Here is an 18425-nt window from a genome sequence, read left to right on the forward strand (position 1 = left end):
AGCCCAGAGAAGGATAATGTGGTGCAGTTATTACGCAGTTATGTGGAGAGAATCAGGTGCTCCAGCAGGCCCAAAGAAATAATAAGCTGAGCAAAAAAACTCATCTTGCACTAGCTGGTAGGAAAAGTTACCAATGCCTAAAATCCCGTCCCTACTTAACAATATAACTGCTTCAATCACAGTTTATTTGGAGTCCTATGACCTGGATTCTGCTTCCATTGGTATTTAATAGAAGAAAATATGAATCACTGTTTCCTTCTCAAAGCCAGAAATAATTACTGCGATAGGACTCATTACTGGTTCAGAAATCTGGATACTAGAATTTGAAAAGTTGGCAGCTAGAAAGCAGGATTTTTTCTTTAACTGTAGTTTGCAGTAAAGCATCAAAAGTGTCCTTTAAAATCTCAGCCTTCCCTTTTTTACATTATAGTGCAGTGTACGTTTTTCTTGCTTTTGTTGTGATTCTGTCTCTAAGTGTGTGTTGTTCACTTGTGTGTGTACTGTTTACTCTGTGTGTTTTGTGTTAATTCAAGCATAACGCATGGAATTTTGCTAACATAGTTTGCAAAATATTTGTGTGTATTGCAAAATACTAGTTACATTATTCATCATCGTATCTGTTCCTATTGTTAATCATCATTGTCTGTTTTTAATGTTATAAAGATTATGAGGAAAAACATCAAAACCCACCTGTTAATGGGAGAAAAGGCAAGTTGTGATGGTATTGTTGGTGAATTGTGGGTGTTTTCATTTACCTAGTTTTTGCTGCATGTGTGTGTGTTCTGTAGTTCTACTAGTTCAAAATTAGCAACTTCGTGTATGTTCCATTTTAATGTGTTGCTCTTCTTGCTCTTAGAATAAGTATTTTCAACTGTGGTTTTAAAATCTTTCTTAGAATCAAAAGTTCCAGAAAGATTGTTTTTACGGTTATTAAGTATGTAGTTTACACCACATAGATCTGTGATTGTGCTATGTATTTAGAACAGGTGGGGTAGTTTTTGCACTTTTGCTCATTTAGGTATTCCCAGTCTGCCTTGCCCTAAGAGACCAAGTGCATTTCACAGACATCTACAAAATTGTCTGCATTGTCTTCCATGTATTACCAGGGCTATATGCTGTTACCTCTCTTGGATATATATTTTACAAGTTTGGCACATTTTTACTAGTCAGAGGAGAGCTGGACCATTTTAGTTCCTGGTAGAGAAAGTCATACTATTAGCAATCATCTCTGTTGTTTAGTTCTTAATATGTTTGATATTCTATTCCAAATGCTATAGAAATAAGCTTAGTACAAAGCACTGAAATGTTGACACGGAGATACAGATTTATTACCTAAAAATAGAACATGAAAGTTGCAATGAACAACCACAGCTTACTTGGCAGTTTTGAGTTCATGCTGCTAAATTGCTGTGACAATTTTGAAGGAATGTGTTATGATTTATCCAGGTACTTCTAAAGCTATATACATTTAAACTTTTATCTCATCAATATCTTTTACCAGTGAATGAAACACCGTCTAGACATTGCCTTGGCTTTATTAAAATCTGGATATTCATTCTTACAATTCCATCTCTCTCAGGAGGCCGTGCAAAGGGCAGTCCCAGTTAGACTATTTGGGGCTATTCCTAGCTTTCTCTTTGCTAGAATAATGTAGCAGGGAGAATATAGGTACCAGGGAGAGGCAGGATTCAGTTTTGCCTGTGATGGTTCACTCTGTTGTGGGAAACACCATTTTTAATACGCTGCTTATTTCACTCTTCCTCTCACACCGTGCAGACAGACTGTATGAGGTGCCTTTGCAGAACGGGTGCAGTCCTTAGAGCAATGCAGGGGGTCATCTCTCAAACTCTGGAGGCTGTGCCAATGTAGTTCTGAGTGAATTCAAAAGCTGGAAGTCAGCTGCCATAAACATACTTCATTGTTATTACCAGATAGTTCTGTGAGTTATAATTTTAAGATCCAAATTCTAACTCTGATAAAGTTGGAGGCTTTTGTTGCTGACTTGTCTGGGTTGACACACAAGTAATGAGTTGCTAAGTCAGACTAAAGCTGTTTTTGTTCTTGCTTTATCTTCCACTCCTTCAACAAAACAATTTTTATAGAGAAAGCTTGAAAGAGGTACTTTGCATGATAAAACTAAATCTTACTAACCTGTTTTAAAGATGCTTTAATACATTTTGTGGTTTAGAACATCCTTCTCCAGAGCTCTTTCAGTCCAGAGGAGTGATTTGTGCCTAATATTTGATTTCAAATATTTATTACAAAAAAATACTGTCTCTTAAATTCTCCCTCAGGTCTTTTGTATTTTTTTTTCATGTGTTTTGTACAACACCTTTTGATCATTTGTGTTTGCAAGAGAAAGCTCCTGGTATTTCTACTTAATTTCTACTGCCTTAATTTCAGGTGCATAAAAGATGCTGTAGTTACTGAAGCAGAATTTGAAGCCTTTTGGATTATCAGTTCCCTCATTCTTTAGAATATTTTTCATATTTACACAACAACTTTGTCTATATTATGGGAATCAGGAATGCTTCTAAGTTTTTATCTCCCAAGTTCAAAAGTGTCTGGAGCCTATTTGTTTGTTGAGTCTATACCAAGACAAGACCCAAGTCACCAAGTTGTGCCCTTTCCATGCACTCCAGTTTCCAAGTGCATGGGAGCCCCACCACGCTGTGAGCAGTCCAGATGCCCAAGAGCCAGAACTGAGATTTCACAAAATCGAATTCCAGACTTTCTGCATGGTTTAGGCACAATTTAAAGAATTTAGGTGACTAAAGTGCAAACCAGGCAGAATAAGGGAACCCCAGTCGAAGAAGTGATCCCAGATTAACTTGCAGAACTAGTGTATACATGTGTTTTTTGAAAACTAAGCATGTTGCTGTCACGCCAAAGGGACTCTCATCCTGCTGGCAGACCTGAGCATCTTCTTCCATCTAAGACCATGTGGGATTCTTGGAAATGGGGCTTACACCTTGCCTGAACTACTAAACATGACAGCCATGAGTCTCTTGTGTGCTCTCTATTTCCCTGCCCATGGAATCCAGGCTTTGCTAAGAGACCATGGCAGCTTCTGAATTTTGTATGAAGAATGATACTGATTATGTTTAATGTGTGCTGTGAATATACCTAACAAATTTGTGTGTGTTATGAGAACTTAGGGAGAGTAATACTAGATTTTAATTAAATTCTAGTTCAAGCAAAGTAAGGTTTAAGTAAGGTATTGAGCTATTGAGGCTGCTCTAGTTGTAGGAAAGCACATAACTGCAATCCTTGCTTTGGGAAAAAGGGTGGAATAAAATCCCTACAAGAACACAAAACAGAAGTAAAGCACCCATAAGACGCCGGCAGCTCAGCCAGAGCCAGGAGTGGGGCACCAGGGGTGACACAAGGCAGGGCATCCCCTCACCCTGTCCCACAGCCCCCAGTGCAAGGAAAGCAGGACAGGGCCCAGGACCATAGCCAGGACCAGCTGAGAGTCCTGGTCCCTGCTGGGTCTCTGATGATGAGGGAGGGCCAAAGACAACCAGCATGGCTGAGACCAAATGCAAGAACCTCAACTTGAAAAATCTCCTGAATAAAGGCAGAGGAGGCTAAGGCTTCTTCCAGCTTTTCCAGCTTTTTGGTGAAGGACTCTAAAGCTAGCTCAGGCTTCTCAGGCTGCTCCCCCTTATCACAAGAAGGCAGCTAAACTTCTCAGCTCCTCATGTACACTTGTGCCCTGCCAAGAAGCACATTAAAATCATAATAGCCCAGAAAGCATAAGAAATAGTATCCAAACCAGGGGCTTAAGTATCCAATAGAGTGGAATAACATGTTGTTTATATCAAACTATTAGAAAAAGATCACTGAAGAAAATGATTGGTCATATATATACTATAGTCACACGTTTATGACAGAGATGCAAACATGATTTAATTCCAGCTATCAAGAAATATTTTGTTTGAATCATTGTTACATTTCAGAATTTGTATGAAGAATTTCCATTCATGAATTCCTCTTCTACATTACATGTTTCAGGAGCTTACATACATGGAATATATGTGCAGAATAGCCTGAAAAATAAAACCAAAACCATAAACCAAATTAAACCTTACATCCTGCACTTTGCTGGGTGGATTTGTAGTCTGTTCACATTTCCTTGTGTGCATGGAGCACTCACTGATACCCAAGGGAATGCAAACTTGAATAGACACTACAGAAGAGAGGTGCTGAGCAAAAGCTTGCGTTTTGCTCCACATTTATGTTGGTCATTACTTGTAATGTGCCTTATTTAAATTAATTAATCATCAGATTCTGGAGATATTTTGACTTTTCTTTCTGCTTACCTTTCATAACAACATGAGGACCATACCAGGTCTGACCAGAAATCCACCTAGCCTAGTGTTTGGTCCTAGCAGGCTAGGTGTGGATGCTGGGGAAAGGAACCTGAGCAGAACAAATACATAGCAAAGCAGCAGAGCTTGTCCAGGATGCTGGATTCCCAGTCTCCAATGTTTTGTGCCTCAGGGTCTTACAGAAACATCAATGGTATCATTGTGTGGTATCTCCGTCTCCCTCATAAGCTCTCTGCAACCCTTCTCCTGCCTTAAAGCGGTCCTGTCAATGTAACCCTGCAGTGCTTATCCAAACAGGTGATTCAGTAGAGCTGCTCTTTGGAGATATTCAAAATAAGCCTGTGCTGAATAGGCCAACAGGCCAGCTGTATTGTATTCATTTCTAATGTGTTTCTGGCATATAACCAGAAGAGGGAGCAAAACTGCTGTATTTTAAAAACATATATGAAGATAGGAAACAAACAAATCCCTCCCTCCCACCAGACAATCCTGGAAAAAAGCCTTGATAGTGGCTTAAAAATAATGTCTTTGCTTTATGATAATTAAATATACCTTGTTAAATATTGGTATATTTATATTTAATGTACCATTAACTGACTATTTTATTCTTCTGGTACAGTTCCTTTAATTTTTTCTGATGTTTATTCATGTTTGGCAATCTGTTATATTTAGTAAAGCACTAAGTGATACTTCGATTTTTAGCTAAAGGTAGGCTGTGACTCTACTCCCTAGTGTACTCTAGTATTGCAACAAGTTCTCTCTCTGATGTTGCTTGACTGTATCTAACATTCTGCTCTAGACTAAGCAATAGAAGATATTTATTCTATTCCCCATGTAGAAGGACCCACTAGTAAGACAGTTAAAAAACAAGTTTAGGTTGGAATTGATGATGTTTTCTGCTAGGGAATATGATGAGATGAGACTGCTAGTGGATGACTTGAACTGTTAATTGATTTACAACTACAAATAATTACTGTAGCCTTGAAGTCAATTTGAAGAAAATATTTCTGGAGTAAAGGAATAACCTACAGTGAACTATAATTTTTGTTACACTAGTAATGATAATATAAAATGTAGTTACATGGCAATATTTTTTATTACCTACCTAATGACTTCCATTAAAGTTATTTTAATGTATTCCTACTGCAGCCCCAGGGAATTAAGCCCACTTTTTTTTATTCTTTTTTTCTCCAAGATGTATAGTTCAGTAATGAACATGAGATGAAAACAATAAATAATTAAGATATGTCAGCATTTTTATTGCAGCGCTGCATTAGTTAAACCCACAATATAAGTGATGCTTAAATAGCTGTTTAAGAACAACATTTTATTTATTTTAAAATGCTGTTAGCACATCCCAGCATTCATTTGCTGATTTGGCTCAGTTTGCAAACTAGTTTCATGTGAAGTTGAGCGTGTGTGTGTGATGCATCTGACTCATAAAACTCAGAAGGGAGAGGTGCTGCCTCTGCCTCTACTGTCCACATTCCACCAGCATTTAGGAGAGTGCTCTAAGATTCAAGACCCAAACTCATTTCACTCTCTGGAGGACACAAATCAGTGCATCTCTGACGAATGCCTTGAGCTCTGACGTGAAGAATCACTATTTAAAATATTCTTCCATATGGAAAATATTCTTTTCCATATGGAGAAAAACTTTAGATGACCCGTTACAGCGTAAACAGGAGAGGCTAAGAAGTGGTGTCCTCAGGTGTGGTGTAAAGTATTGGTACGATGGTGCTGCCTGGAGAGGCAGGTCTTGTTCAAAATTTGATAGAAACAGGCTGTGAGTGATGGTATTTGTCTTTAGATATTGGACCAGAGTCTAGTTCCTGTTACAGCAGGGTAGGGGAACCTCAGCCCTGTTTTACAGAGGTACCTGAAAGTTCCTCTGATGTAGGAGCAGCAGCAGATTTCCTTCATTGCTGACTTTGTGTCACATGGAGCTGGCCTTGATGCCATTAACAGGATGCCAGCGGTGTTAGGTGGGATTGGATTCATTCCTTATAAAATGTAGTACATCTGGCACAATTCACGTATCATGACTCAAAGCCATTTGCTTTCCTCCAGTGGAGGTTTGACAAAGCTGGATTTTTTTCCCTCTTGGTGGACTCTCTTTTATTATAGCTCTTTTTATTATCTTTTATTATAGCTGTTTTTATTTTCTTAGGGACTTTGCTTTGTAAATTAAAACTTGCATAACATGAATTTAGCCTTTTCTAAAATAAGTCTAATTAATTCCTCTTCTCCTTGTATTCTTAATGCATGAGTTAAAAATCATGAGAATCTGGTTCAAAATGTAGTTTCTTAGCTTTTGACAATTTATTCCACAGTTCTAATGGCTTTTTACTGTGCTGCTTCGTGTTTAATAAGCGCTAGCAAAATCCACTTTTGACTCATTTTTAAAGTAGTTGTCACCATACATTATTAAGAATATAATTCCTTTCTGAGCGTTCAACTTATAGCATTAAAAATAGAAAGAAGTTCTGAGAATTTTTCATTTGCAGGAAAAGATGACTAAATTAAGTATGTCCTAGTGAAAAAGTGAAGACTTTATGATAAGCTAATTAAAAGTCTAAAACTAGAAACGTACTGATAAAAATTGCTTCACAGAATTTTTTGGAGCTGAAAAGAATAAAAAAGCGGAGTGGATTTAATAAAAAAAAAGAAATTCGAGGGAAAGTTTCAAGCAAAGGGTAACCGAGAAAAGGAATGTTATTGTCTGTAGTGCAGAGAAAAGAAGGGAGGGGGTAGTATTTGCATAAGAAAACCCTCTGTCATTAGCATCTTGGTATTCTGCTGCATCATCTTGTTGCTCTGCAGTTTGCAGCATCATTCTACTTCAGCTGCGACATAGCTGGAGCTCAGAGCACATATTTAGAAAATCAGAAAAGCTGGAGATACGCAACAATTCTATGTTATTTGCTTATTTTTAACATTGAATAGTCTAAACAAAAATGTAATATATGCTGAGTTTGTTCTTAACAGTAGGTATACTGGAGTGCACCAACCTGTCCCAGGCAGCATGAGTGAGTGTCATTCTCAGAAGTGAAAGGCACACGGCGAGGTGGCATCCCGATGTGCGCTGGGGAGAGCCTGGCTGCATGGCTCGCTGTGGTGCCAGTTCCCTGGGGGTAGATGCAACAATGGCATCTAATGAAACAAGCACATTTAACAATTTTATTTTTTACACTGATGGGAAGAAATCTGAATCAGTGCACCTGTAAAATCCTTCTAGCCCCAACAGTGCTTCAATAACTATAATTTTTGGACTCAGTAATCTCATCTTTTATATCACCTATGAGGTCAATGATTTTATGTCTTTCATTAGTTAAAACTGATTCTCACAACAGAAGACAGATTGAAGTTCATTTTGAAGTGAGAGTGGTGAGAAGTGAATGATAAATTAGAAAATGGGAAGATTTATTTCAAAATATTTATAAGTTGGCCAAGGAAGCTTTGATTAAAACAAGGGAATAGAAGGTGGCCCTTTGCTTTGCGGAAAAAAAAAAAAAAAGAGAGAGAGAGAGAGAGATTTTAGAGACCATAATGCATATTTATCTAACCAAAGGGGATATGGACAGCAATGGCACTTAGCGTTTTGCCTATTCATCATCTCTTACTAATCCCATAAAGAAAGCTCTCCTTTAACAAGTACTTCTTACCTTGATAGACACAGGAATGTGGAAATAGGATTAGAAAATGGTGAATATAAGGTGAAATGTTGGAGTAAATATAATGGATATGTCTATTTTTATTTCTTGGTTAAAATAGTAACCAATATTAGCCAAACTCTTGCGTTGTTCCAGAAGTTAATGAAGCTTTTCATCTGATCTGAACTTGAGTACCTCCGGTCTCCATATACTCAATCTAAGAGTTGCACTTGCGTGCTGATAAAATGAAACAGACTTTTGAATTTAATGTTGTAAGAATAACTAAAACTATAGAACAATGATCCTTGAAACTTTTTCTGAAAGTATTTACGTGGTGATACTATCACTTTTAGTATAAGCATAAAAAAGTAGTCTGTATTGCTTTATATAATGGGTTTTGCTCTTTTAAGGCTATCACATGGCAAAATATTTATTCAAAGAGTTATATTTTTATTTGATATTTATCATAAAATCAAAATTTTGTTAGGAAGAAACATAAGATTTTATTTCCACGGTTTCAAAACAGTGTTCCTTCTGAAGTTTAGTGCTGCACACAGTACTTCAAAGGTATCAGTTTATGTTTCAACATGCATATCTGTGGTGTCCTAAAATCGTTATGTTGAAAATTTTATTGATGTATTATTACTTGAAGCCTACAACTCCATCATTTTCAAAAGTGAAAGCCACCTTTCATAGGACAGCAGCCTGTTGTAGAACAACAGCCATAGATAAGATGGCTACAGGATAACTGCAGATAACATTTTTAAAGGTTTACATTTTGAATTCCAGATATCCACCCCGCTCAAACAATGAAGAAAAAGAAATGTCATGGGCTAATATAATTTTATGTCTTTTTTTTTTTTTTAAATTAGCAAGATTGAGAATGTATTCCATATCTAGCATATTCTCCATCACTGGCTATTTCTGTGATCACATAAGTGGTCATACCCATGCTTTATGTCTGTAAGGAACTTTGCATTTGGGGGGATCAGCAAACTAAGCAGTTTCACAGCAGCCCAAAGCAAAAATGGAGCTTAAGGTATTTAATCTATCTAATTGATTGGGCTAGATTTGGTTTTGACATGAGCTATCAAAAGGTTTAAAGCCTACAGTGTTATGGTAAGCACCCCGTTTAATTTTCAGAAGGTGGAGTATTTAACTGTAGACCAAAAATATCTGACATTGTCACAAAGTCTAAAGTCTTGCAATCCTAGGAAATGGAGTCCCTATCTGGAGGACAGTGTACATGCTTATATTCATAGCTCTTGTTGTGAGCAGATAGGTCAGAAATGCTGGTTTCAGGGTATAGGAATCATAATTAGGAGGAGTCTCTTAATGTGCCTAAACTACAGACTGAATTTAAATCAAATACCAGATTTTAAAAGTGAATCTGACCTACTTTTGGCTTAAATATTTTAAGCTCAATTTATTGTTAAAAATACTTTTCCAGTTTAAAAACAACATGCATGATTGCAGGTTTGGTTTTACTTTGTTTGTTTGATTTTTTTGTGAATTTGTGAAGTCTTTTCTACTAAAATATTTTTGCATAATGCCTTTTTAAATTCAGAGAAATATATAAATATTGTAAGAAGCTATAAAATATACTGTTCTAGCTTTCTAAAAGAGAAGGAGTTATTGCATAAATAATCTCCATCTTTTTTTTTCACAATTGTTATATATGAGAGACAAATATTTGATATATTACATAGATATTAACTTACATATAGTATGTCCTTTTCCTTGTTTAAGTTGTTGACTAAACCTCTTCATCACAGGCCTCTAAATTAAATAAATAATCTAAATTTTTCTGTGTTAATGATAGTATTTTGTTTAGATCAAGTTGTCCCAAATGATTTTAGGTGTCTTATAATGTAAGTTGTATAATATTTCTGATTTTTTTTGGTTTATGCTAGAAGTTACATGGGAGGACCAGCAGAAAAAGGTGAATGGTACAATAACTGATGACAAACTATTGCCGAAAAAGAAACACCATTCTGAGCCAGGTTTGTCAGGGTTTGGAAAACCACATGAAAGCATGAGACTATAAAAACACATTTCATGCTTTTGTAATGCGTGTGTGCTTGATGTACTTTTTTTTTTTTTTTGGTGTGGAATTTTTAGTATGTAGAGACTATTTAGAATAGTGTTGTACATAGTTCTGTTTTAGAATAGCAAAAATAGATCTGCTTTTGTAAACAATTGTGTTAGAATGCACATACATTAGAAAAGAAATATTCTGGCATATTGTTAGACTTAGCTTGCTCTTTAGCTTTGAATTTTGTTATAGTTTATCCATGTGTGCAAGCTTCAGGAATCCAGGTATAAGTCATGTTGATTCTTGTTTAGTTGGCTGAACAAAGGTATCTACTGCATACAAGGTGAGAAAGTCATCTTCAAAGACTTGAATCTGAAACCTTCTTGTACCGTCACATGGCAGAAATAACGTTCTGACCTTTTTTTTAGCATGAGCTGCATTTTATATCTCCATACAGCTGGAGTTCGCAAATCTATCCTGTGCATGAGCGGATTTCTTCTGGAACTAAGAACTATCAAAAAGTTTCTTCCACCCCAAACATTAAGTGCAGTTATTCAGCTCTGTCTTCATTACTACAATTGCATAACAATAAGAAGCAAGCCTAATAATAGTAACGATAATGCTGATGGTAATAATAGTATTGTTCTCTCCTCTGAATCCGACAGTAAGAGGTGCTAATCACGTTATTTTAATCACTTGTAAAAATGCACTGTGATGTTATGGTGATGAACACATTGTAAAGAGTAGAGAAGAGTGGAGTAGAGTAGAGTAAGAATGGGATAGAATAAAACTAGACTAGACTAGACTCTAAAGTTTTAGATTGCAGGTTTCAGCCTGTATTTAAATGTTGATCCATGTCTCTCGAATGAATGGGAGTTTTCCAGTTCCAAGAGTACAAAGGTATAGTTCTTGGCTGCAGATCTCTCTCTGGCCATAATAATTGTCTCATTCTAATAACAACACTTTTCCCAATCATGTAAGTTAAAGTTTACGTGATTGGACATTTGTGCCACCTCCTAAGTAAGTGCTGTAATCTCAGTTTTAGGCTTACTTGCTGAACACCTCCAAGTTTTATGTTGAATCTGAACTATGCAGCTTCAAGTGCAAAAATCAGGACTGAAGAGGAGTAGTAAAATCCAGATTCACTCTCTAAACTAGGAGCTGGGGAATATAGCTGCAAAAGGACAGACCTTCATTTGAATTCCATGTTCCCTGTCTTTTTAATTCATCAGAGAAAGTTACGAGATAAAACAAGTATTGCTTGTAAGAGCCAGTCTTGCAATGTAAGTGTATCTTCTTTTGCAGCTGAATGTCTTAGCTATTGAATGAGAAATTCAGGATACAACATCTGCATATCTTCACTGTTGCCTTTCCAGGGTAATTTTTGCAGAATAATCTCTCTGCCCAGACTTTTCCTGTACACCATAGTTAGGTAAGAGCATTATCTCCATCTCCCAGCTGAGGTGGGCTTAAAAATGTAGTACTCTATTGTCTAGGCAGATGGCACATTCATAGTTATTAGCAATAACTTGTTTGGAGCCACCTTCCACATTCTTAGAAACCGGAGCCATACTTTGTTAGATGCCTGCTTTTAGGGCATTCTAGATTTTGGAATGTGAGTAAAATCTTGTAATTCTAAGACGAGAAAACAGGTGGCAGAATAGAAAACAGAAACAAATGTGGGCATTAAAAAGCAGTTACTTTTGAAAGCATTTGTATATCAGAACAATATTTATCTGATTTTCTTTTTTATCTATTTTTTCCTCTGGAACAGTATCACTGATCTCAAGTACCACTGCGAATACACAAAATTGGTTTGGAAAGCCACAGTCACAATTGCCAAACCCCAGAATAGATAAAGACTTGAGTAAAAATTTTGTACTGCACTTCACAGCTTTAGGTCTTTATGTAAAGGCTGATGCCTAATCAGAGCATGAATTCTGCTTTTATTTTTGTTTTCAGGATTGTCTTTCATGGTAGGTACACTTGGGACAATGATGTGTGGTGCTTCTCGGTGCTTTTCCAAACTGATTCTCTGTACTGAAGAGGCAGGAGAAATGGTGGAGTACCAGCATAACATACCCCTGCAGCTTTCAGGATGCGAGTTATCTGCTATGTGTAGCACACTGCTGGCCCCTATAGACATCCCTATATCATTACAAACCCATACTACCTTCATTTTCAAGTCCCATACAGTTCCACTGTACTCACACCTGGATGTTGAGATATATTGGATCTGTAACCAATGATACGGCCTGACTAAGGAAGCTTCAAATTGCTTGAAGCTTTCCAATATGGGATTTACCCTCTGCACAGGACTGTTCTTTCTTTCCTCTGAGAATGCTTTAAATGTTCTGTTTGCACAGCACATAGCAAGGAAATACTACCACAACTTAGTCCCTGGCTGCCGTTGGTAGTCTACAAAGAGCAGCAAGGAGGAATATGGGTACCTAATATTGCTGTTGCCCTCATTTAGTTGTCTTTTCATACAGAGAATTTTCTGCTATAGCAGAAACTTGTCCTGTTTTTTAGCTTTTGTTTGTCTCTTAAGAATTTAACATAACTGGTCATGTGGAAACAGCCAGGCAGAATTACATCTAAGAAAAGCTGTGAAAAAAATGAGGTATTGATTACATGAATACATTGAGCAAATTACTGGGACTGTGAACAAATTGTAGATAAAAACATAAATAGATAATAAAAATAATTCAAAGTAACAAAAGAAATAATAGTAATGCTGTATCATGGGAAGCATTAAAATAATACATGTGACTACAAACGAGATTAGCAAATTTGTTGGAGTACAGTTTAAGGTTATTAAAGAAGCAAAATGGTTCTTTTGTTTCAGGCTCTACCATAGAAGATGCTGATAAAATTCTGAATATCAGAAACCAACGTGTTTTCTCAACAGTGCCCTAAATCTCTAAGTTCTGAGGCAATTGCCAAAACTATTGTTCTGTATATTTCAAAGAGGCAATTATATTTATGCAAAGGAATCGAAGAGCAAAATTGCAGAACCATAGCCAAGCATAACATGGAAATTCAAGCCAGGGCTTGAATGTGTGTGCCCTTCCTTTAGCTGGTGGCAGCATCCTGTGAGAGAGCACTGCATTCTCAAGACACCAATGGATAAAAGAGCACACAGAATGCTTATTTGCTCCTATCTGATATATTAAACATTTCCAATTTCACAACGCCTCTGTCTCTGAGCTGTAATAGATGACAAACTAAAGAGAATAGAGGTCTAGTCACATTTCCTTGGTCAGTGGAAGAAAAAGAAAAAAAAGCATAAGTATTTTCATACGCTTTTGCATTTTTATACATACTGCCTTCAGAGAACAACTTGGAAACGTAGTAGGCTGTGGTGGTAGTGAATGTCCTTTATTCATAGAAATACAATTGAATAAGATACTGTTTTTCCTTTAAAAAATCAATTATTTTCACCTGGTATCATCACTCATCTCTTCTGAGCCCAATAAGGTTATTTAAGGGAGAAAGCACATTGTTTAGGGCACCAGGGCAGTGATATTCATTTCTTTTCCCTGTCAACTGTTGTGCAAGTGAACCATCAGTTTCACTATCCAAAGTTTGGGAGGTGAACACAGTCTAGCAAACTGCATTTCCATCCAGAGATGATACAGGTGATGCAGGAACAACCTATGTGAGATAGCAAAGGAAATATTACTGGTTTTACCCTGTTTCTCATACTTCAAGCTAGTAGATTTGACATTTATTATCTGGAAATTATTCTGTGATAGTTTCATTATCGCTGCCTCTTGAGAAGATTGCAGTGTCATCAGATATCCAACCCTTGCCAACACTTTTAATTTCAAAGCAATGGTCGAATAACACAACACAAGGAAGTGCTGACATATTTTGATACGATTCAAAAAGGAGACCGGTTAATTTAAATGTATTTCTACATCTCAGGATGGAAAAAAGTCAAAGTGGGGTGCTTCTGTAATTATTTGGGGAAGGCAGTACTTCTTTAATACCATACTAAGTTTGTAGAGGAATTGTAACAATGGTAAGTTAAACACATCAGAAGACACAAAGGTGATGCATGCTTACAAATGGTAAGTCTTTATATACAGTGACTGGTTTTCAGTTTGAACGAAATCATGGCTGGTTTTATCAATGGAACATTTATGTCTTTCTCCTAGGTGGAAGTATTCCTTAACTATACACAGAAAAAGCCTTTCAGAGATAATGTCATTGTTGTTTAATAGTTTATCTATTGCCATGGAATCAGCTGAAGCAGTAAAACAGTAGTAAAAAATAATTCAAAACAAAGTGGTGGTGATTTTAACAGAAGTTTGTAGTTAGTAAGTATGGAATCATAAGTATGATAGAATGTACGTTAAAACCAATGCTGTTAGAAATGGGGAATAAGATGAGGCCAAAAAAGACAAAGTATTTTTGCTGAAGACAGGCCACTCAGAGAGAGGTGAGAACACAGCAGCACTTCATGTAAAGGCCATCATGAGCAATGGACAAATCAAAAATTATGGTTAAACAAGAAAGCTGGTATAAAATTGCCATCTTGTGAAAAGGAGAGGAGCAGAGTGGAGTCAGGGACTAGTTTATGATTGTTGAAGAGTGACTAGGCTATAGAACAGTTGTCAGAAGAACGGAGTGGGAATGTAAAAGAAGTCATCTGGGGTTCTGATGCAAGGTTCAGAGTGCTCTGGTTGGGCTGGTGAAGAAAATATAGGAAAGGTTCTTAGAAAGATGCTGTGGGATCTGGAAAGCAGTGAAGTGGGTAAAATTTACAGAAAAAGCTACATATTACATGCAATGTTGAATCTATGAGGATTGTTTAACCTGTGCCAAGTGAGAAGCAATTCAGATTGAATATATCATATGAATAATTGTTTTCTCAAAAGAATATGAGTGTCCTCACACATTTTAATTAATAGATGTTGTGTATAAAAGAAGTATTTATTTAAAATAAGTACTCTAAGGTATTTACTTAAATTTTACTTTCTATATTTCCCTGTACCACTTTGAAAGTCAATATGCCTACTCTGTACCAAAGTAACATAGAATTGGATTCAGGAGAGAGAGATTTTATTAAGAAAAAATGGGACTCTGTGGATAGGAATTGCAGACATAGTCATATGTTGCACTTCGGTGTCTCAACCAAATTGTATGAAGGGGTTAATAGTCATTTACAATGGGTCTTAAATAGTGAGGTAGCCTGAAAATACCTAACAACACATACATACCGTTATGTGTATATCTTTTTTTTTTGGTCTTTTTGTATTTTGGAAACCATTCCTGAAACCATGTGATTTTCAGCACTACCTATTTCTGTAGGTGATGAAACTTACTGACATTATTGAGATGAGAATAGATTTAAAATAGGGAGATACCTGATTTAGGATAGCTCATCTATCCTTTATTGACAATAGAGGGTGCATTTGTATCATATGCTGATAATTATCCTTTCTGAAGCAGCATTGATGTTTGGTTACCTAAATCTGCTAACTTACCAGTGAGATTTATTATCTTTTCAGGATTTATGATACTTGAAATCCAATATAGAACTATAGCACGTTAATGTTTTGAAATTTTACTGTTTCATCTTTCTTCCCCTTATAAAATTATAACATGAACTTTATTCAGAGAAACAATCATAAAAGCTCTCTCTCTGAATTCCTCATTTAGTTTATCTCTTGAGACATATAACAAAGTAATGCAGTCTACATGGTTTCTTTTGATTTAGAGAGTTCATGCTTCTGAGAATATTTAAGATTTCTTCGTATATGTTGTTTTCTGCCTTCTCTATTATCCTTATCTCTCGGTAGGAATTAACGACAATTTCCATATTCTTATTGTCTTTACCTAGCATGTATTTTATATAGCATATATTAAGCCTGGCATATATGCTGTAGTTACAAAATTGAATGTATTGCTTCTGTCTTCCTGTGTTTTCTTCATCCTAGTTAGTCCTCAGCTAACATTTTTGAGCAAAAATATCAGCATCTGTCCAGGGCGCAACTGTCATTTTGTGCGTATAAGTTTACACTTTAAGATGAAAAACTCACTTTTAACTAGTAAGAAATCACCTCATTAAAAAAACTGAAAGTATGAAATGGGTTCTGTATCTACAGGAAGGGTAACTGGAAGATGTGGTTTAATGGTATTAAATACGATTATGGAAGACTGATTTTATGCACACTTGAACATAGTCAAGTAGCCATTCACTCCAAATCTTTTAACAATTATTTCCACACTAAACTATTCTGCTACGTAGTCCTCTTTTACCAGTATCCTCAGCACTGCAGAGCTTGAGTGGTGGTAGGGAACATCTTCCCAGAGAGTTGGATGCATTATGTCATTCTTTAAGTCTAATCACATACAGACTAATGACATACATTTATGGAACATGCAGACTTGATGGAGCATCTCTATTTTAAAGTCTCCTCCCTGTTTTACAATAATGCCCATTTGATTGTGCTATTGCACATCTTATGGCATAAGGAGCGTCCACAAATGAGGTTTTTCCTGATCTTGAAGCCGCAGAAGGTTCTGAGGTCAGAAATGCAGTGAAAGATCTTTGTTTTTAAGGAGCAAAGAAAAATGAAATTAAGAAAAGCCTTGAAGAAGAGGAAAAAAAAAAAAGAAAGAGACAAATTAACTTACATCTCGTTGTCCCATGCTACTTTTAGAATTTCAGATGGGGATGTTTGCTGTGTAAGGTTTCAAGCACATTTTTTAAAAATTAAGTTCCTAAATACTTCTCTTTAATAACTGACGTTGCTTACAGCAAAAAGTTCTGTATCAAAGCATGATAAAATAGTTGATATTTCTCCTGTTTTACTCAGACTTGCAATACAATTCCTGGTTTTCTTTTCCTTTAGAAGTTTATTCAATGAGAGAGTCTAATTTGTTTCTAAATTTGTGTATAATACCTGTATGCATACCACACTCCTACATCAAGATACAGAGTTTATACAAATAAATGCTTATTCCACAACAAAGCAATAAAGATGCAAATGAAAATTACCAATTGACACCTAAATTTAATAGAATTTTATTCCATGATTTTGTTTGCAGATTTTAATACATTTCTATCAACAAAGATTGAGTGTAGTGTATTTCAAGCTCCAGAGCCAGAGAGTTTTCATGAATGATCCAGAGAGATTTATGGATCCAGAGAGATTTATGGATGGCTTCTTAATCATGAGGAGACTGGTTCCTATTAAGTGCTATTGCATCTAATTTAATAGGTCTAATGGAAGGATATTGGTGCATTACTATATCACGAACTACTTCTAATTCATTAATGCTTGCAACAATTACTATACACATTTTACAAACTATGTATCTCAAGAAATGAGATATCAGCTGAATAGTTATCCACGTTATCCACAATGAAAAAAATAAAAAATAAAAAAAAAAATTGACAATATGTTTGTAAATATTTTTCCAACAATTTGCATGAGGGCTTTTAAAAATGCAGTTTTTAAAACATATCGCCACATGTGACTGATATGCAGCCAAATACTGGCTATTCCTTGCTAAAATCTTCCGAAGGAGTCCATGGCTTATTCCTAATTTGGAAATTAAGTGGTTCTAAAAGTATTTTGAAAACTTCCGAAGTTTTTAAGATTTATCTTAATGTAGTATATGGCTCAAAGCTATGCTATCCTTACAGGTATTAAAATCAACAAATGGGGTATAAGGGTGTCATGGTAGAGACTTTCTAATGATAGTGTCTGACATAGTAGGAGTGCTTGCTTTGGGGCTGTAGATAATATATAAATATATACATAACAGAAAACATTTTCAGAAAAAAAAAGTTTTTATTTTTTTGCTGGGTTTTTGATGATGGTAATAATGATCTATTTATTTAACTGTTATAGAAATTACAGCTACACTGTATTAGTACAGGCTGTGTAAAATTAAGGAGAAGTAGGTCTTTGTTTTCGTTGTTAATTTCATACTATGGATTCATTGCACTTTATTATGCAATTTATGCACCATTACTTTTTTTTTTTTTAAACATATGAACACATAGCAGCCTTTGTCAAAACTGTCAGCTGCTATGCTTTCATATTATATATCTCAAATATAGCACTTAATTGTGTTCATCCCATAAGCAAATTTAATTGCCTTAAAGTGCATTCCAAATATATATTACAATCTGTGTTTACAGCAAAGTTTTGGTGAAGTCTTGGCATTTGTTGGATGAAAATGATAATCTGCTAGCTGTAGAACAAAATGGTTTAACTGTAGAACACAGGGATTATCAGATGCAAATTAGTGTTGTTTTTCATTTCATTTTGTTAATTTATATTGTGTATTCTAATTTTGCATTTTTCAGTGGTATCTTAATATTGACTGCAAAATGTGGATAAAACTACGGCATATTTTTTGTGATTTATGAACTTTTCT

At 35.8% G+C, this 18425-nt stretch overlaps 1 protein-coding gene across 23 annotated transcripts in view; it reads left to right on the plus strand.

Annotated features, from left to right (window-relative positions):
* The window catches only part of RIMS2 (regulating synaptic membrane exocytosis 2), a 468287-nt gene that overhangs the window by 341636 nt on the left and 108226 nt on the right, over positions 1-18425 (plus strand). Inside the window, exon 29 of one of the 23 annotated variants that reach the window (XM_040546661.1) lies at positions 9901-9990. The exons of the other annotated variants lie outside the window; for them this stretch is intronic. Within the exon in view, the coding sequence (XP_040402595.1) occupies positions 9901-9990 (90 nt within the window). The remainder of the gene's footprint in view (positions 1-9900; positions 9991-18425) is intronic. 23 annotated transcript variants of the gene reach the window in all.

This window comes from Cygnus olor, chromosome 2, assembly GCF_009769625.2.
Source record: "Cygnus olor isolate bCygOlo1 chromosome 2, bCygOlo1.pri.v2, whole genome shotgun sequence".
Lineage (NCBI taxonomy): Eukaryota > Metazoa > Chordata > Aves > Anseriformes > Anatidae > Cygnus > Cygnus olor.